The sequence below is a fragment of the Aulonocara sp. 'chitande type north' Nkhata Bay genome, linkage group LG19 (assembly GCF_057382095.1).
Source record: "Aulonocara sp. 'chitande type north' Nkhata Bay isolate Kocher_YH1m ecotype deep benthic linkage group LG19, A_spYH_male_GT1.1, whole genome shotgun sequence".
Taxonomy (NCBI): domain Eukaryota; kingdom Metazoa; phylum Chordata; class Actinopteri; order Cichliformes; family Cichlidae; genus Aulonocara; species Aulonocara sp. 'chitande type north' Nkhata Bay.
Window position 1 is genome coordinate 6,901,937 of NC_141362.1, and position 20,964 is coordinate 6,922,900.

Here is a 20,964-nt window from a genome sequence, read left to right on the forward strand (position 1 = left end):
ATTGCCGTCGTGAGGGTTTCAAACCTTTACAGCTCCTCTGGCATTAAAATTGAGCGTTTGGCCCTGAGATACAGACTCCTGGCACGCAAATTCAAACTAAATTCAAAGCTTTTAAGACTTAAAGAATGCTGGTGCACCAGAAATTTACATGCTCACGTGTAGTACATCATTCTGTCTTTTTACTTGGATTTCTCAATCAGGACTGTATGGAGGAGATCAACCTGTTCAGTGAGAATAAAACCCACCTAAAGCAGCTTGGAGAGCAGCTCATCACAGCCAGCAACAAGACAAAGGAAACAGAGATCAATGACAAGCTGAAGGACGTCAACGACCGCTGGCAACATCTGTTTGATCACATAGAGGCCAGGTAGGAAGCAAGAAGGCATAAAAATGTGTTAAGAAATGTTGCTAGAGATGTTGGAGATTAATTTTATATGAATGAATTTGTGAGTTTATACGTTTTATTGTTGAGTAAGGGTGCTGGTGTTGTAGTGCTTGGTTATATAACCAAGTTCGACTCCCAGTCCAAAACTTTGTTTAAACTTATATTGACAACTTTGACGCAAGTGCCTAACAGTTTATGCTAAATGTTTTTTTACATCACTCTTTGAACGTCTTTCAAACATTCAGCCGTTAGCAGTGGGGTTGCCTGCTTATTAAGAGTAGCACAAAAACTGCATATAAAAAATTGACCTAGCCACTGTGATGTCATATTTTGGCCTCGGTGTTAGCGTTCTGGCTGCAGTCATGTTCTTTTTTTTTTTTTTAAGCCAAATGCAGCTGTAATTGGAGTTACTACTTATCAGAGAATACTAGCAAGTTTGGTTAGAAAGCTTTATATAGAAAGCGTAGCAACGCTTAGCCATACACCACATTTTGTTACAAAACTGAAGCAAAAACTTGTTGGATGTCATCTACCAACAGCGGGTTATAATATTTGTCAGCTTGTTTTATCAAAATGTTCCAAAAGGTAACAGCACAAACATGGTGGAGAAAGGGGGAATGATGGAGACCAAAAACATTTTTCCAACTAGGCCGTAAACATCCTTTTTAATGTTGTAAAGTTAACATGGGAGTGTCTCAATTTCTGGAACTAGCCTCAAGTTGCCATTTGATGAACTGCACAGTATTTCCACATTGGCTTCATTTTGTTTGGCATAATAGCAATCCCTCCACACAGCTTAGTGTGACCGTCCCATCAATCTAATAATGCTGAAAGTCTGATAAAGTATTGCTGGGCTTGACAAGCTAACAGTGGGATATCCTGAAGGAACAATAAAACCTTTAGATTGCACTTTTTATATTATTTTTCCTCTTGCCTTCTGATATTCTGACATGATGCCATCACTCTTTTCTCTTATGGGAAATCTTACTGGATGTCTTTATGACTGTGTGCAGTATGACTGTTGATCCAAAGCTACAAGAGCAGCCCTGAAATGTGACTTGATTTGGAGAGAGAATGCAGTTATTTTCGTTCACATTATGAAGACATGCAGTTAGTGGGGTTAGGCTAATGATCCCAAATTCCCCTTCAACCATCAGGTGTGAATGTTTGTCTGTCTCTCTGTGTTAGCCATGTGACAGACTGGTGGCCTGTCTAGACTATGCTCCACCTCTTATTCTATGGTGACCCTGAACTGGATAAGTAAAAGAAAATGAATGGATGTATTAAATATTGGCTTCTGAAGTGGTTTGTATTTAGATTATCGCTACTTAACAAGCGGTTTTCACAGCTTAAGAATACAACCTGCTGATTATTCCTTTAGTCATCATGCTTCTTTGAATCCTGACCCCTTAGTGTTTACTGCTGCAGTTCAGCACGTGCAGCTTTATCTGTGCACTGTTGGACTGGGCACAGCACAGCTGTTATTCTACTGTGGCTGCAGATTAAAGTTGGTGAAGCAGAGGATAGACTCATATTATTATTAATCTATGAATTCAAATTGCATTCCAACACAGAGAAGATTGATAGCTGCATGCAGGGAGGTGCTGAAATGTTTCCACAGTTTATGGTTCCAGACAGAAAAGTTGACAATCAAACTTTAAAAGTGAAAAAGTAGCTGGATAAAGACAGAAGAGAGAGCTTGAGCTGCACTAAAGGATGAGCTGTGCCTGTCCAAGCTGAAAATGGGCAGAAGGTGGGCTACGTTCTGGGCAAGTCACCAGTATTTACCTCGTCACCTGTCACTAGTATTTACCAGTAGGGTTTTTTGTACTCATTTTTCATTATTAAAAACGAAACACATAAGCTGATGTATATATCTGAAAACTATAAATTACATCTCAGAAATTCCCAATTATTTTTATGGTATTTTGCAAGGGATGAAGCGAAATAATTAACTTTGCAGTTTTTGGATTCTGCAGAATTTAATTCAATTCAATTCAATTTTATTTATATAGCCAAATCACAACAAAAGTCGCCTCAAGGCGCTTCATAGATACAGCGAAAAACCCAACAATCATATGACCCCCTATGAGCAAGCACTTTGGCGACAGTGGGAAGGAAAAACTCCCTTTTAACAGGAAGAAACCTCCGGCAGAACCAGGCTCAGGGAGGGGCGGGGCCATCTGCTGCGACCGGTTGGGGTGAGAGAAGGAAGACAGGATAAAAGACATGCTGTGGAAGAGAGACAGAGATTAATAACAGATATGATTCAATGAAGAAAGGTGAAAAACTCAATGCATCATGGGAATCCCCCGGCAGCCTACGTCTATTGCAGCATAACTAAGGGAGGATTCAGGGTCACCTGGTCCAGCCCTAACTATATGCTTTAGCAAAAAGGAAAGTTTTAAGCCTAATCTTAAAAGTAGAGATAGTGTCTGTCTCCCGAATCCAAACTGGAAGCTGGTTCCACAGAAGAAGAAGAAACACAAGTCTAAAAGGTTACACACTTGGATACTCCAGTGTCAGAATGTTTTCATCTAAGAGCAACTTTTGAGTTCACTATTTAGCTGATAGCAACACGAGTCTTTATATTTATGTATGTGGTGAGCCTGGAGATAATTATGTGTTCTTTCCACTCACAAGGTTGATCTCAGAAACAAGCGGTGTGCATTAGTGGAGGGTTTTTGACCTTTCTTGTTCTCTACTAGTCACTTTCCCGTAGTCAAACGGTGCAGTAGTTATTACCAGCTATGGCCTTGCTGTACAGCAGAATGGATGCAGGTTGGTGGAGTGCACAGCAATTATCAGTACATTTGCACCAAACAACAGGAAAGCGGGTTTAAACCAATGATTGAATGCTGCTGCACATAATTACCAGTCTAGTGATGGCAAAAGAACTGATTTTTTTCATAAAATGCACCAAGCGAATCAGAGCTAACTAAACTTTTTAAACCCAGATGACCCCATTTTTAAACCCAGGTTGCTGTGTAGTTAACATGGTTGCACTCTTTACCTTCATCTTATTCACATTTTAATAATATGAATTTAATATAAATGCAGTGATCCTTAATTCTTCATTATCCACTTAAGAAGCTGTTGACTGAAGCTTTTTCCCCCCATTTAGTTTGAAGCACTTTCGCATAATCAAGTGGGGTAGAAAATCACCGTGTTTCCGTTTCACAAGGGAAGCAAAATTTACATGGGGCTGATTGCTGCTTTTGTGAGTCGGAGGGTATTTAAATGAAAACCTTTCAACTTTGCCACATCTACCCAGGGCGATTTTTGAGGGGCAGTTAACAATGAGTGGCATCCTATCGATTTGTAGTGTTTATATGTGTGTGAACACGGCGCCAGGTAGCAGGCTTCTCCTAGTGTGGTTTGTGTTTTAAGTAGGAAAAACAAACGCAATTAAAAAAGGGGAAATTTAAAGGGTACCTTCCGTGCTTGACCACCTGTGAATGGAGAGCTTTCAGGAAAGTTCAGCTTGCAAAGTGATGAATGTTAAAATTAAAGAAAAAAATTGATACATTTATTCTACAACTTGGCCTGAGAGAGACTGCACTAAATCCATCTATGTTGTTCATTTAGGGACAAGGGTCTTTATCATGACTGTCAGGCTGTTAGTACAGAGACATACCCTCTTCCACTAACAACAGAATGGAGACTAGAGTTGAGAGGGAGCATCACACACAATAGTGGATTTGCGCTCACTGGTCTCCTCCCCTTAAGTAACTGACCAGCATAAGATTGCTAAGCCTGCTAATGAGCCATTAGTGAGGAAACTGTGCAGTTGTCATATTCCAACTTTTTATTTCAAGTTTTTGAAAATGTTTGTGTGACACTAGTTACAATTGTTAAAATCTGTACTGGTATCAAAGCTGGGTGAAGTCTGGGTGAAGGTCTCAGTGCAGACCAGTTCTGGCACACCAAAACAGACAAACTGTATACTATTGTCTATCAAAATTTACTATCACTAGCACTAATGCACCCATAGTTAAGTGGAGTAGTTTAAGATTCTTGTTATTCATGTTATTATATCTGCTGCCAAAACCTTTGTAGGATTTGAGGCTGAGGACGAATTGCTGTGAACTGTAATAAGGGGGTAAAACCTTTCTATGCAGATAAATGTAGTCAGTGTCTGCTGATGAGTTAGTTCTTCTTTGTTGAGCCATCTGCTTCGCCAGAGGTTGTTTGGTTTCCCTAATTTTTAAATCATAGCAATCCTCCTGGCACTTAACAGTGTACACTACATTACTCTGTTTGTGTCTGGGGACTTGATCCTTGGGGTGGACTAATTTTTGGTGCAGCGAAAAATGGGTCCATTTACTTACTTGGATTGAGCATGCACCAAGACATCCGAGGGACTTCTCCAGTCTCAAAATTTGCATTCACATGAAGCCAAGAAAATATGTAGCTAGAGGTTTATGAAGTGAAGGTTGCGCAAGGGGTGTCGTGTCCGGGTAAATGTGTGGGTAAATGTTAGATAGATAGAATGTGTGAGACATTGTATAAAGTGTTTTGAATGCTCAAGTAGAACAGAAAAGTGCTATATAAGAACCAGTCCATTTACCATTTACAGCATGCACATTATACAGAGCTGAGTCAGTGGTTGGTCTCATTGGATGGTCCATTGTCAGAGTCCTGCAGGCCTCTGTCACATGTTTGGATAAGGGCTGATGAAGTTCCAAGACTAGCTGATTCAGAGTCACTGATGACTGTGGCGTGCCTCTTGCCATTGTCTGCATCTCACCCCACTAAGTTACATCAGATGACTGCTGAGGTTTGACTTGCAGAGGGATTAGATGCGCTGATACTGGCCCGCTGCTCGCCTTTGTCCCCCAAAACAAACCGGGTGCTCCGTCACCCGGCCCAGCAGCTGCTGTTTGCTAATGCGAGCCTTTGTCCTGATGGGCGCTCTGCCTCAGGGGCCACCATCCGCTCGCTTTATTGTGCGAATAAGATGCATGCAAGGCAGATGTTTGTTTTCTCTTTAAAAACATTTACCCTGCTCTGTCCAGACACCTCTCCTCCTCACACCTGGTATCTGCACAGATTTACTTCGTGTACTCTCACACAGCGTTTTTGTTTCTCAGATTATAGCACAGTCAAGCCGTTCATTTCAAGTACAGCTTTCACACATTTAGTGCCATGTTGTTTAGTTTATTTGTTTCGTTTATACGGACAGAAAGGTTGTCCTTTTGTTGCCACTCGGTTCTCTTTTCATGTGGCCATAGACCTGGTTGTCATAGTGATGGTGTTATTGCAACAGGGATTGGTTATGTGTGACAGACTGTGATATGTGAGATGGAGTCATCTTGGAGTTGATTATTTTATTTATAGGCATGTAATTGCAAATAAGTGAAATGTGAGATTTGCACTTGTGTGTATCCCTTCAACTTCTTCATGCCTGTAATCAATAATCTAAAATGAAATGTTGCAGGTCTCAGTTCACTACTCACATTTTGAGTGTGACCACCTCTAAAGTTGGCCATGTTAACGTTTAAGTCTGCAGGGATTGACTCACTTTTGGAGACTTGTTTGCTTGTGCTGTTCTTTCTTTCTGTGTTTTCTCTTGTGCACCAGGTGGCTCATTTTTATATACAGCTACCAACATAGAAGTAGTTGGCCAGCTTTGCATGTTCTGTCACACTCCCACAAAGTTATTTCATTAGTTCATTTCTGTTCTCATTTTATGACCTTTTTTTGTTGTCATTCTTCCTTCTGCTCCACCTGTTGTTTTTTTCTAACCTTTATTATTCAGACCTGTAATATATTACTTGTTCTTGGTACTCTGAGCCCGAGGGTGGTTTATTTCAATATAAAGAAGGTGGCAGATGGAAGTTTACCAACCTCGGGTTTCTGGCTGGCTCTGTCTGCGTCGGCCACTATTGGCAGTCTGAGCAACAGTTTACAGCTCCACCTTTAATGAACTTTAATGTCTTTACCTTACAGACGTCTTGAATTGTTTTAGCCTAACTGTGTACTTTTCTACTTCCTCAGTCATGGTCTTGCCACATTATCCTGAATCTCTGATATTCATGCATATTTATCAAACTCACCGAGAGACAGATGGCTTGAATGGTCTCTTATAAAGTTCAGTTGGTAGATTTTTAGCCACAGAATTAATCCTGGTTTAGCTGTGTCAGTACCCTCTGTGAAAACATGAAAAACAAATTAGTATTAAAATCTATGTTCTCTCAAGTAGTTCTGGATTTGAGAGCTACCCATCAAGCCTGGTTTATTTTCAATTTTTTAGTCCTTTAAATAGATATTTTCAAACATGTGAACTCATAACTAAATATCATATCAAACATCACTCATAAGTAAATATGAAACAAGAAGAGGAAAATTATTAATTCTGTGAATTAAGAGAAATAAAATGAAAAAAAGAAACAAAAGTTTCAAGAAAGACTGCAAAGCAGAAAAAGTATCTAGAGAAAAATACATTTTAATCAAGCTTGAATATTATTAGTTTTGGTAGTTAATTATTTGGGCAATTTCTACAGTTTCCAATGCTGGTTCTTTGTGAGTGTACCTGTCACTGCATCCAGCTGTTTGTAAAAGCTGGAAGAGGAGAAGAGAGGATGGTGAGAGGAGGGGACGGGCGGTCTGTGGAGAAGGCAGGGAGGGGAGGGATGGTGGGTTAGCGCTTGCTAGCAGATGAGCCACCATCATGGAGTAGTCTCCTCACCAGCCTGTAAGTACCTCTCACCCTGATCTGGAGACTTCATCACGCCCCGTCCGACCTGGCGCGTGAGGCTGGAAAAGCGGACGGGTGAAAGGGTGGGGGGGCAGATTGGGTGTTTTGTTATGATAAAGAGACGAAGGTTGAGGAGCAAAGGGGGATGGGCTGAGCTTTGTTGATGCAGGCACGTAGGCAGGCAGGCAGGCAGACACACACCGAGTCTTTCAGAGCTAATTCAGTTTAGCTTGGGCTTGCCTCGTGCGCGTTTACATTCAAATAAAAGGTTGGACAGCAGATGTGTATTTTTGTGAGGGTATGCAGCGGCATGTTTTTGGTGGTGTTCTCCGCTCCTCTGTCTAGTGCAACATCATCACATATGGTACAGATGTGCAGCCCAGAGCTCACACCTGCACAGAGACACATAAAAACAAACATGCATCATCAGCTAAATATGGAGCAGGGGAACCCCTGTTCTATCTCTGCTACTGGAGCAGCAACAGCATCCAACATTCCCAGTCTGTGTCTGTATGCAAAGCAGAAAACTTGGTGGGCTCAATGCAGCTTGTTGCTGCATCAGACTCATTGTTGCATCATTGAGCTGTACTGCCTCGTATGCACAGTGGGCACATTGATTAGTACATGACACACAGCTACACTTTTTATTGTAGTTCTGGACGACATTACTGCTACTTTCAATGAAATCAGTGGACATAAATGACCCTGGAGAGACAAATCTAATAGACTGTTAAGAGCAACCTAGAGAAAAGCAAACAAACAGCATCCCAGCTCGCTCTGAAGATCCACTTTAACTTCACAGGAGGTTTCTTCATGTCAATAAGGAGTTTTTTCTTCCCACTGTTGCCAAGCGCCTCCTCCTAGGGGGCCGTCTGATTGTTGGGCTTTCTGTATTACAGTGTTTATTGCTATATGGATAAAAATGAATAAATTGAATTAAGTCCCATCATAATAACTTACAAAATTTGAAGTTAGACAATTGTTGAAAAATTGTGTTAATTATTAATGTATTTTTTAACCCAATTTTTAATTGGGTTAAAAAATACATTAATAAAAAACATTACAAATGTGATTAATTAAAGAGCAAAGATCCAGATGTGAGGTATAAATCATTTAAAACATTTATTGAGATAAGCTAAGGTTATATATTCATACATCTGCACTGACCAAGAATTGCCAAAAGATTCATGAGTGGGTGTATTGTAAGGAAATCAAAAGCATTCACAAAACCCAGAATAACCCAGAACACCAATCTATCACAGAAGTGATGTGAAACGACATTCACAATGAAGTCTCATTGATCAGCTATACAATATTTTTTAGGCCACCTGATCCAAATTCATATCAAATGCAATAATCCAAATAACGTCTTAAAGTCCTCTAAACATTGTCCCCTCAACCTTAAAGCACAATGATAACCAGCAGTTAAGAGTGAACGGAGGAAAGAAAACTTCACCTGTAGCTTTGAGAAAGAGTTTTGAACTTGAAAATTAATAACGATACTTAAAATACTATAATAGTATAATAATCTATAACATTACTTTTATTTCACTAAAAGTTTTGGCATTCAGGTCGAAGTATAGCATAAATGGCAGAGGCTGTCATTAGGCTCTAAAGGTGTTCCAAATGTTTCTTATTTTTGTGGCACCAAAGAAATGAAAGGCAGTGCATAATATTTTCAGCAAAAGGGAATAAGAAAAACCTTACATACAGCAGATGAACGTCTGTATCCAACACGTACACAAAACTCCAAATGACTAATAATCCTTTAAGTGGTCAAACAGCTTAAGGTGGCAACAACCACAATGTCATTATGATTTCAGATTGTCTGCTTTTACTTGACAGCACAGAGAACACAGGAGTGATAAATAAACTCTGCTCTTCACTGAGTTTTCCTTCTTGAGGTACTTGGAGCGGTTTGATGTGTTTTTTCCAGTAAATTTTTGTTACTGAGAGACATGATCATTAAGAAACTTTCTCTGTCACACAGTTTGTGTGCCGAGTTTATTCTTTCAACTACAAAAATATCTTAACAAAAACTTGTTGTTGGATAGTTGTCTTCATGTCATTCCCCAGTTTTTGTAACCCGCTGATGTCACTAAAAGTCATGTTGTTGTTTTTTTAATTTGGCGTTGGGCCGGTGTATCGAACAAATTCCAGGACGTTTGAGGACATTAGGTGCCCCATCCTTGCTATGGCTAAGATAGAAGCTGCAAAAACATATTTGTGTTAAGAGCAGTGACAGATCTATAATTAACAGACCACACTCTGGATGTGAGTTCCATCCGAGCCTGCAATTTAGTGAATATTAAGATGTGGAATTTTTTACTTCTGGTCACATGACGTTGCTGAGTCACCTCTCTCCTCTCTGCGTGTGTTGTGGAATGAACCGATGTAGGTCACTGACCTGAGAGCTGTGCTGGAATGCAGCCGCTCTCTCAGACAACACGCAGCTCTCAGTCAGATGTAGGTCAGCTTGCAGCGTGGCTTATAATGGCTCCCGTTGTGTCATTCGTTGGAACGACAGCAGCGCTTCCCACACAAAGTTAAAACCTGCCACAGTGCTAATGTGTGACATGGGGCTGAACGTAGCGTTCACAGTGGCAGGTTGATGGGTGTTTGCTCAGCATCCTTAGTGTCCTAATTCAGTTTTTTGTCTCCTCAAATTGCATGATGAAAACAAAACCTTGTGTTACACACTTGAGACAAACAGACAAACAAATGCATGCATTATTTAAAGAGCTGGTGTATGTAAGACTTGCAGATTTTGACTTCAGATGCAGGCTGCTGCTTGCTAAAGCTGTTTACATGTATTATGTTCCTTTAAGCTATTTAACATACCTGTAGCTTTAGGCAGAGAGCCACAAATGGGGCACAGAAGTCAGAAACTGACTGGGGGAATTTTTTTTGAAGGTTTTTTACCCTTTCTGGTGATCTGTGACAAGCTAAACTCCAGTGAGAACTGTTCTAATGTGATGCATCTTTCCTCGACAGGGTGAGGAAGCTGAAAGAGACGCTGGTGACGGTGCAGCAGCTTGATAAGAACATGAGCAACCTGCGGACGTGGTTGTCCCGTATTGAGACAGAGCTAGCCAAGCCGGTGGTCTACAGCACCTGCCACAGTGATGAGATTCAGAGGAAACTAGCTGAACAGCAGGTGGGCAAAGATGGAAGGACTTGTGTGAGATGCATTAACTTATGAAAGTGTGTATTTTTAAAGATTCAGTCAAAACCTACAAAGTCCTGCAAGACCAGGAAACTAAAGATCTAAAATTTCATTTCAAGATCTACATGCAGTACCTCTTAATAACTAATATAACCTCTAAGAAGAAGAGAACAGTTGGCACAATGCTGTGTGACAACTGGAGTGATTATTTCTTTGATTGTTTGGTATTTAAAGCCAATCGCCTCCCACAGCCATGTGAAAAAGGAAGATCTCATGAAAGGTGAGCAAATCACCTTTTATGGTTTCTTTGTGGAAGAAAAACGAGAGCTCTCTGTACAAATCTACTGAACTCGGACATCTTCAAGGTAAAAAAAGGAAAAAGGGGCACTTAAAGTGCTATTTTAGAAATGCACGAGGTAGAATTAGGACTCCACTGTGAGGGGAGACATTGCGTCTGGTTTTAAACCCTTTATGTTATGGCCACCCTGTGGTGGTCCAAAGCATACTAACATAAGAGTGAATAATGTGCGCTGCAAAGTAAAATCTCAGCAAGGCTCTGCTAAGAGAGGAGTTTGTGAAGGAGAGAGCTGTCACACTGGGCTGAGAGATGGTAAATGCGCTGAGAGGCAGAGCTCATGAGGAGGTCCAAAAAAAGGTAAATGGACTTGAGCCTGTTACTCAATTTGTCATCTGCCATATAGCAGTACTTTGGGAAATGGCTAAAAGTTCCAGGTCTTAGAGCAAAGATGGGTGGAAGGGTTCAGAGGGAGAAATATTGTTTTTATGTCTTGGGTAGAGTTGCCTGTTTGCCTCTCGGGTTTTGGAAAAATCTCATATAGATATGCACGTTTGATAGTATACGGATGAGATCAGGTGACAGTGGTTGTTGGACCTGTGGTTCATTTTGCATTTTTAATCACTGGATTAAACATTTAAATGCACACGTATATAGCATTAAATGTGACAAATGGGCACATTCCCTTTAAACCCACAATGTGTTTATTCTTGTTTTAAAAAAGGGTTAGGGTACGTTGGTCAAAATATGTGAATTTGCTAAAGTCAGACCACATTATCAACAAGCACAGTAATGCTTTAAAAGAACAGAATAACTCCCAGACCTACCTTGATTAAATGCATGAATAGAATACAACATAGTGTTTATTTATTTATGGTGTTTATTTTGTAAAAGAGTAAACACCAACCCTGCAGCACTTTTTGGCAGGGCTTTTTTAAATTGTTCATTCTGTATTCTGTCATGTATGCAATTTTTGGTTACTGTGAAGGTATGTAGGTACACGCGTTAAACAAATGCAAACAGAGAACGTAACATCGCATTTGAAACATTTTGAAAGTTTTTTACAAAAACCTTTAGATGTTAACAAGGGTTCAGTGAGATTGTCCCACCCATTAAGCAGGAGGTACATATACACACACACGCACGCATATATATTATTGTTTCCATTTTATATAACTGCAACTCTTTCAGCTTTACCACATTATTTTAGAAATAAGTACTAAAACTCAGTGATCAGCCTTTCCCTTAAAAGCTGGGCCCCACAAACTGGTTGACATGAGCCACTTTTTCTGTGAGAAACTCAACATTTTCTGAACTTCTGAAAGTGCTCTACTCTGCCACAAGCATGTCAGCCTGAGTGCTCCTTACTTTTTTGGGGTCTAAAATGCAACTGACTGCTACGTAGTAACTGAACTTGTCAGCACTGCTAGTAACCCAAGAGTTTGGAGAATTTTCTTTCTTTTTTTATGTCTTTTTTTTTATGATGGATTTGGGGGTCAAAGCAAGCACAGATGTGTTCATTTGACAAGTTAACAGTGAAAGGGGTTCAATTGCACTAATTTCTTAAATCACTGAATATCTCTAGCTAATGATTTTTCTCCACTCAGAATTTTACAGATCTGTGCAGTTCAGGGGAAAAGATACACTTAGAATCTGCAAAACAAATTGGACTCCAGCTTTCTGTCTAAATCTGGACAGGGACGTGTCTGAAGAAATAGAGCTCATATCTGATGAAAGAAATGGTGGCAGTTGTAAAGGAGTGAAATGGAGACAGATGACAGGCAAAATGAAAGGAGACGAATTCGAATCGGCGTGGCGATGTGCAGAGCCTTAAAGAAATTGGACTTCTCCTGTTCCTCAGAAAAAGGCTGCAGGTCTCTCCATTAGCAGATGAGGGATGGCTGAAATGACTCCTGTGTGGATAGGCACTTTAAGCTTTCACTGGTCACCATGGCAACCTAGAGAGTGGTAACTTTGAACAAACAAAAAGTGGTGTCCAGCCCCAGTGAGGGAGCTCTCGCTGTCTCTCTCTCATGCTTACGTACTCACACACACACTCACACACACACACTCACACAAACTCTGGGAAAAGGCAAAAATGAGGAAAAAACTAAGAACATAACACCAAGGGCCAAAACGAACAGCACCCGGGAATCATGCTGTGCTGTGTCTACAGATTGCAGGCCTCAAAACAAACCAGAAAAATACAGAGTTTGGGTTTTACTTTGTGATTTCTAGAAGAGGAGAAAGTTAAAGAAAAAGTTTTTTTTGTCTTTTGTTTTATCTGTGCCGGTTGGCATTCAGGATCTGCAACGGGACATCGAGCAGCACACAGAGAGCGTGGCCTCGGTGCTGACGCTGTGCGACGTCCTGCTCCACGATGCCGATGCCTGCGGCAGTGACTCGGAGAACGACTCGATCCAGCAGACCACCCTCAGCCTGGACCGCCGCTGGAGAAACATCTGTGCCATGTCCATGGAGAGGAGGATGAGGTGAGCAGCCAGGAAGGGTTGAAGATTGTTTACTGATTCTTTAGTTTACAGTGGTTGGAGGGGTCTTACACCTTCCAGAGCTCGGGCTACTGTGATTAGAAGTTAACATGTGCCTTTTCTGCCCTCAGAATTGAGGAAACGTGGCGTCTCTGGTGTAAGTTCCTCGATGACTACTCTCGCTTTGAACACTGGCTGAAGACGGCAGAACTGACAGCAGCCAGCCCCGACTCCGCCGACGTCCTCTACACCAGCGCCAAGGAGGAACTCAAGAAGTTTGAGGTCAGCAGATTATTTTGCTCTCTGTTTGGGTGGACCTAAATAATTGGGATTTCTGTGCATTCTGATATTAGCACTACAGGAAAAGCCAGGGGTATGTTAAAATGTAAAAAGGTCAGCTCATTCATTAAAAAAAGGAAAGGAAATTAAAAACTCCCTTTTGAAAAGAAGAAGCCGGTAGCACCAGGCAGCCACTTGCTGTGATGGGTGAGGGAGACAGGACAGCATGAATGTCTGGTCCAGAGGGAAAAAGGTTCAGCAGCTGTTAAATAGCTGTTTTCAATTTTTGTTTTTCTTTCTAATTTTATATTTCCCTTGAATCAGCAGACACCAAAGACGCATCAAACACAGTTTTAAGTGCTCAGGTGTCCTGTTGCGCTGTGACTCACTGGTGACCTTTGGTGCGCTGGTCTAGATTAGAAGCACAGATTAGTGTCTGGTAATCTGGAATTTGCTGAAATGCCTTCATTTCTACAGCAACAGGGAACCAGTGTATATAGTGGTGTTTAAAAAATACCAATGACCTACATTATGTATCCTGGCTGTCAGTGACATATTATGGAAGCTGTGCAGTGTCATTATTAAAGATGCAAATCAGCTGTGGGTTGTATTTATAAAGAAAAGGTTATTTCACACAGCCTTATAACCAGTGCTCACATTTCTGTTGTGGAATCAACAAAATTTGCTTTAACAACTTTCTGTAAGTGACTAGTTGTTCTTTGTTTTCAGGGGATTTTTTCTTAACGTAATCTTCAACACGGCTATGTTAACAGATACATCAAAGCATGTGCACTCTATTAAAGCACCCGCTCCAGCTTGAAGTGTTCTTCTCATTGACACTCATGTGTGACTTTCAGGCGTTCCAGCGGCAGGTTCATGAGCGCCTGACTCAGCTGGAGCTGGTCAACAAACAGTACCGCCGTCTGGCCCGAGAGAACCGCACCGACGCCGCCAGCAAACTTAAGATCATGGTCCACGAGGGGAACCAGCGGTGGGACAGCCTGCAGAGGAGGGTCGCAGCCGTGCTCCGCAGACTGAAGGTGAGAAAGGAGGTCGGAGGTCAGGACTGGCTGAAGGTACCTTAGGAAAGCTACTCTGTTAGAAGCAAGAGTGACTGTGAAATTAAAAAAATAAATAGATATACATACATATATATATTTATATATAAACAGAAATCAAACATTGTTGTGTTTCAGGCATTATCAGATGATCTGTGTAGTATCTCCCTGCTCCACGCTAAGCTGTCAGGATTTAGGTCACCTCTCAGACGGTGACAGGGCACATGGCATCATGTTGGCAGGGAGGCGTTTTCCTCGTGCCATGTGCTTCTGAACAGATGGAGATGTTTTTGTTGCTTTATGGAGATGCCTTGTAATCAAAGAATTCCGCTGCTTGGTGCCAATTGCCAATAAGGCACGTACAGCGGCAAGAGCTCTCACAAAATCCGATTTTCTGCGACATTATGGGCTACATTAATGGGAAATGATTAATACAAAAAACACAAGTGTAGAGAGTCTGTAACCATAACTGTGCAGATGGGTTCTGTATCACCAGTTTGCATCACAGTAGTTGTTACTAAGGTTGGGCGATATGTAAAGTTTTTCAAACCGACAATCGTTAGTCCAGTAAATAACGATATATTTGCACAGGTGACTTTTTGATGGGCGGAGCAATGTAATCATGCATGGACTGAGTTGCGCATTTAGAAGGAGGGAATATTTTACCTTCTTTTCTTGTTTGTTTCAGTATTAATATAGCTCTTTTTTGCTTCATTCATTTATTTGAGATTCGCCAAATCACACAAAAGACTTCATGTCTGAGATTGTTTTTTAATGTTCGCTGGAAGAGACATTTTGATTTTTAACTTACTTTTTGTATAATTTTGTATTTGTTGTTTGGTTGAGTGTGTAAGTCAGATAAACACTGGAACAGCCTGTAAACACGGTTATAGTGGACAAAAGAAGCCAGTTTCCCTTTCTTTTCCTCCCCATCTCCCCACATAGGCTACTGCCTTTCTGTCTTTCTGTTAAGAGTAATTGAATTGAGTAATTGAATCACTGCATTTGGGCGCACTCTGAGGAGGGTGCGTTAGTTCGCAGATAGAAGAGGGTACCGTAAAAAAGGCTCTATTATTTTTTCTGTCGACTGCTTCTCTTAGCTTCAACATTATTAACAAACTTACTCATGGGCAAATAAATAAATAAATAAATCGCTCTTTTGGTGAAAGGCTCAGCCTATCAACAATCGCCCAACCTTATGTGACACTACACTTACACAGCAAGTTGATATCTGGATCACATAAGCCGGCAATATTTGTAGCACACAGTTTATGGCATCAAAGGAATATACTAAAAGTAAGATTTCTGTCCTATTCAGTATTTTACGTCTCAAAGAGAAGACTTTGAGGGAACTCGTGAGGGGATCCTCGTTTGGCTGACTGAAATGGACCTTCAGCTCACCAATGTAGAGCACTTCTCAGAGAGCGATATCGAAGAGAAAATGAGAGAGCTAAACGTGAGTATTTCCCTACTGATGTTGCGCTGTAACATTATCCTGTTTACATATTGATGGACTGGCTGGGTCTCTCACTGGCTGAAATATTTTCATACCGTCGTGTCATTTACCTCTGCAGGGTTTTCAGCAGGAGATTACCCTGAACACCAACAAAATCGATGCCCTGATCGTATTTGGGGAGAACCTGATCCAGAAGAGTGCTCCTCTGGACGCTGTGCTTATTGAGGATGAGCTGGAGGAGCTCCACTCCTACTGCCAGGAGGTGTTTGGCAGAGTGGCTCGCTTCCATCACCGCCTAGTCAATAGACGTCCGGTTAGTAGTATAAATGACTCAGAAAAAATAAAAAAGCTGGAGTTTTCTCAGACTGGCTGTACCTGTAAACTGCTGCTCTGAGAATGAATGGGATAAAAGCATTTGTTTTTGTTTTGTTTTTTTTAATCTGAGGACATGCTTGATTGTTTAAATATGTGTCTAACTCACAGACATGAACTTCAAGAGACATTTGTCATCTTATTTATCAGGGTTTTTTTTTTCCAACCTGCAGGTTCTGGAGGAGGAGGAGAGGGAGATGTCAGACCGAGACACAGACCGAGACGATTCACCCGATTTGACCCCGTCCTGGATGGCGGAGAGGAGAAGGAAGGAGGTGGATATAGCAGTGGGAGGAGTTTCAGGTGGACCACAGGTGATGTGCCACCTCCTGGTACCCCCTATAGAGCGATCAGGAAGAGAGACCCCCCTCAGTGTGGATTCCATCCCCCTAGAGTGGGATCACACAGTCGACGTGGGGGGGTCATCATCCCATGAGGACGACGAGGATGCCACCTTCTTCAGCGCTCTGTCAGGTTAGCTTCGTGTCAGGACTTTAGGCTCGTGGGTTAAGTTATGTTATATAGCATTCTGTATTAATTCTTCAGATGAAAAAAGCTGAAAAAAAGCCGTTTTTGATATTCCTGTAACACCTTTGCAGATCTCCATATCCTCAGCTGTGAGACTTTAACCTCCACTGTTTCTTACAGACATGAAGGTCACAGAGAATTCAGAGTCGTTTTTTAAAGTGACTGCCAGTGCAGTGAAAGCAGCCTCGGGTAGGCGCTCTGCCTCCTGCATGTGTCTGCTTTGCTATGCATTTTTTTTCAACTAGCATCCTGCTTTCACCTTTTTTAATCTTTTCTCTTATTTCACCCCATTTCCACCATGAGTCACAAATGTGGCTGCGCACGGCCGCAAATTATCATTCACTTTGAAATGTTTGGTTTGGTTTGGTTAGCGATTGAAGATCATGAGACCTGCATGATACTGCAAGTCGGTTGTGTGTGTTTCTTCAATCCATTTGTGGTTTATTCATTTGGTTTATGCACGGTGAACCTTTTCATGCATGTGTCGGAGGGCTGGTGAAAGGAGCTGTCTTTCCATCATTACTCTTGTCACTGAAGTTTTTATTTGAAATTTAACAGTCACTGTTTTCTCCTCTCGGTCTCCTCAGTGAAGTCAGTGACTGACATGCCGAGCTGGCATCTGCCTGGCTCCCCGGAGAGGAAACAGCTTCCTCGAGATATCATCCAAGCCCTGAGCTCTTTCCCTACACATACAACCGGCACTTCCTTCCATCAGCAGGGCTATGTACGTACAAACACACGATACTTATTGGGTCCAACGTCAGGTCCAAATTAAACACAATAGAAATGGTACACTATGATAGATTTTTGAAGACTTTTTATCATCTTTCATATTTCTAAGAATAAAACACATAGGCATAAGAATGCAGAGTGCTTCCTTTTTTCTTTTTTTTTAAACCAGTGTAACGCCTCAAACTGATTGTGTGTGTATCTGTGTGTTCAGGCGAAGCTAATGTCAGAGTGCAGTGGCAGCATCGACAGCGTGAAGAGGGTCAAACTCATGCTGAACGATGAGGAGGAGCTGGAGGATGCAGGCCTGACCAGCAGCACGGCCAGCAAGCATACCAGCACGGGTACGCAGACAGAGATAACCGCAGGTGCGAGAGGTCTCACTCTGTTTGAAACATGTAACAGTAGGGATCATGCTGGAGGTCCTGAAGGCAAGTCGGAAAACACATTTTCAGAAAATCCACACACTAAAATACAGGACAAAAATTTACTAACATGGACTCAAACTCCAAATGTACCTTTGTTGATAATGGAGCAAGGAAATAGACCAGAGGCTGCCAAAGCTCTTGGGTCTGGCAGATCCACCTGAGACGTCTTTGAAAAAAAGAGGACATAAAAGGGGGATGGATAGTGGAGTACAGAAATCTTGAACAGATCCGTGTGTGTGGCAAGTAGCATTTATACACATACTCATCCCTCTTCCTTGTTTCCTCAGGTGTTATCGAGCGCTGGGAGCTGCTACAAGCACATAAAAACGCAGCGGACATCAAGCAGGACCTGGAACAGTGGCAGAAGCTTAACTCTGACCTGTCTGATGTCACTTCCTGGCTTGGCAGGGTGCTGCCAGAGCTGGAGAGGCTGAAGAGAATAGCACCGTCCACCAGCATCCGAGACATCGAGGTCAACATCAGGAAACTCAAGGTAACAACCAATCTGAGAGCAGGAGGACGTTCGCGGAAGTAAAATCGGCAAATGAAAAAGTGAAACCTTGGGATATTTTCCTAGGATGGGCATAACTGAAGTGTATACGCTGCTCAAAAAACATGAAAGGAACATTTAGAAAACAATCATGTTGGATGGCTGCATATATGGACTGACTAATGTGATAGGAACAAAAGGACGCCACATCATTTGATGGGGCCGAAAATTATAAACCTACAGAGGGGTGAATTCAAACGGACCGTGAAAATCAAAATGAAAAAATTACAAAGCACGCTAGTCCATTCTGCAGAAATTTCATTGCAGCAACTCAGAAATGCTACTCAACACTTTGCTTGGCCCCCATGTGCTTTTATGCATGCCTCATGGACGGTGTCCTGGGGGATTTCCTCCCAAATCTGGACACTCTGAGGTGTAACCTGGCAGCATCGGCTGAACCAAAACATAATGTCCAGGAGGTATTCTATTGAATTTAGGTGAGCGTCGAGGCCAGTCAGTAGTATAAATTACTTCATGCTCCAACTCCAAGGCTGGGGGAGCCAAGGACTCACTGCACCAGTGTAGAGTCTGACAAGATGTTCATCCCAATACTTGGGAATCAAGGTGCTGTTGCCTGTTACAGGCAGCGTAATTTTCTTCTTGACTTCTTCAGACCATGTCACATGTGCTCAGGGTGGACCTGCTCTTGTGCGGTGCTGCTCATCTGTGAAAAGCACAGGGTGGGTTGCCAATTTTGGTATTCTATGGCAAATGCCAGTTGGACTCCACAGTGCTGGGCAGTGAGCACAGAGCCCACTGAAGGTCATTTTGTAGCTCTGGAAGAGCTCATCCTGTTACTCCTTGCACAGAAACAGATATCAGTCCAGCTGATGGATTAAGGGCCTTCTATGGCTCTGTCCAGCTCTCCTAGTCTCCTGCCTGTCTCCTGGAATCTCTTCCATACTCTTGAGACTGTGATGGGAGACACAGCAAACCTTCTGGCAATCTCACGTATTGATGTGCCATCATAGAGGAGTTGGACTACCTGTGTAACCTCTGTAAGGTCCAGGTATCTCCTGATGCTAACAGCAATGACGCTCACCTTAGCCAAATTCAAAACTACTGAAAAAACAGTCCGAAAAGATCAGAGTGCACCTTTTTTAAATTTCATTAACACCAAAGTAGCTGAAACTGATTAACAACCTCCTCTGCTACTTAACTGCCCAGATCATATCCCAAAAGTTTAACTGACTTGCTGCTGATTAGATTGAGTAGACTATATACTTCAGATCAAACCACATCTAAAGTGACATTGTTTCTCCTCCTGCTCTCCTTCTCCTTATTAAAAAAATAAATAAATAAATCAGGTAATATTTGATTTTTCCTGTGCTAACTTCAATTTTGTTGGATTATAAGCTAATATTATTGAATATATAACATGTTAAAGATTTATGTTTTTTCATGATGAACTTATTGTCAATTATCTTTTAAAGAAGTGTTAATTTATTCAGCGTGGATAAAGACAAGATTAGAGGAAAAATCTTATAGATGTGTTAACAAAAAGAGCTGTTTTTGGTGAGAAATTAGGATTCCAGCAGTTGCATGGTGAGAGCTCTGCTCTTTGTTTTGTTTTTTTTCCTGATTTAGATGTTAAAAAAAATCTTCCATTTTAAATGACATTGACAAGACTGGAAATAACGTGTGAAGACTGAAAGTAGATGAGTTGTCATGTCATTTGTCCTACTGAAGAGAATGGGCTGGAGGATGTTCATTTATTTTGTATAATTTAACTCCAATTTTAGCAGGATTATATCAAATAAAACTGCATGCAGCCTTTCCTTGTGCTCACTCCACCCAACTTAACTTTTTCTTCTGATTAACAACCGTTTGGGGAAATACAAGTCACAATGCAGAATAATCAAAGTCGAATGAAAGGAATGTCAGCACAGTAGATTTTGGAACACTTCATCTGTCGTTTGTCTAAAATTAATGTTTTTGGGGGGGGGGTTTCTGCTAAGGAGATGCAGAAGATTTTCAACAGCTACAAGTGTCTGATGATCTCCATCAACCTGAGCAGCCGTCACTTCCTGCGCGGCGACAGCACCGAGCTGCACGAGCAGCAGGAGGCCCTGGACTCAGCCAATCACAGCTGGACTCAGGCCTGCAGCGGCCTGGAGAGCTGGGAGAGGAGCCTGCACTCTGCTGTCATGCAGTGTCAGGTCAGACATGGAGACACCTCCTGAACGTTTACCCCATAGAGTTCAAAATAGTAGGAGTGATTCACAAAATGTGATTTGACCTGAATTGCTCTCCTCTTATTCAGGAATTTCACGAGACGCTACACTCGCTGCTGCTGTGGCTCGCTCAGGCTGAGGACAAACTCCGCACAGTGAACGTCAACGACCGCTCGCACTCTGCACTCCTGCAGCACAGAGACACGCTCACAGTGAGACAAACTATAGTCTTTTTAGTCTTGCCTTATTTTTGCACTAACATCATGTTGACTCTAATAGTCTGGATCTGACAAATATTCACTAAAATTTGTAGATATGGTTGCTGCAATTTCATCCTTGTTTTATACAGGAGACA

At 41.7% G+C, this 20,964-nt stretch overlaps 1 protein-coding gene and 1 long non-coding RNA gene across 3 annotated transcripts in view; one reads left to right on the forward strand and one right to left on the reverse strand.

The window, feature by feature from the left end:
• Nucleotides 1-20,964, forward strand: part of syne2b (spectrin repeat containing, nuclear envelope 2b) — a 140,125-nt gene that overhangs the window by 112,332 nt on the left and 6,829 nt on the right. For both annotated transcript variants that reach the window (XM_086274697.1, XM_086274696.1), the window contains 14 exons: nt 201-367; nt 10,080-10,242; nt 12,851-13,038; nt 13,167-13,317; nt 14,172-14,354; nt 15,691-15,828; nt 15,947-16,141; nt 16,374-16,674; nt 16,849-16,917; nt 17,316-17,452; nt 17,672-17,801; nt 18,173-18,378; nt 20,394-20,594; nt 20,699-20,821. In XM_086274697.1, coding sequence (XP_086130823.1) covers nt 201-367; nt 10,080-10,242; nt 12,851-13,038; nt 13,167-13,317; nt 14,172-14,354; nt 15,691-15,828; nt 15,947-16,141; nt 16,374-16,674; nt 16,849-16,917; nt 17,316-17,452; nt 17,672-17,801; nt 18,173-18,378; nt 20,394-20,594; nt 20,699-20,821 — 2,352 coding nt within the window. The remainder of the gene's footprint in view (nt 1-200; nt 368-10,079; nt 10,243-12,850; nt 13,039-13,166; nt 13,318-14,171; nt 14,355-15,690; nt 15,829-15,946; nt 16,142-16,373; nt 16,675-16,848; nt 16,918-17,315; nt 17,453-17,671; nt 17,802-18,172; nt 18,379-20,393; nt 20,595-20,698; nt 20,822-20,964) is intronic.
• On the reverse strand, nt 16,788-18,855 carry LOC147306388 (uncharacterized). Its single transcript, XR_015126378.1, has 3 exons — nt 18,148-18,855; nt 17,976-18,051; nt 16,788-17,882 (listed from the first exon to the last, which is right to left on the reverse strand). It is a non-coding gene; the product is annotated as an uncharacterized LOC147306388 (long non-coding RNA).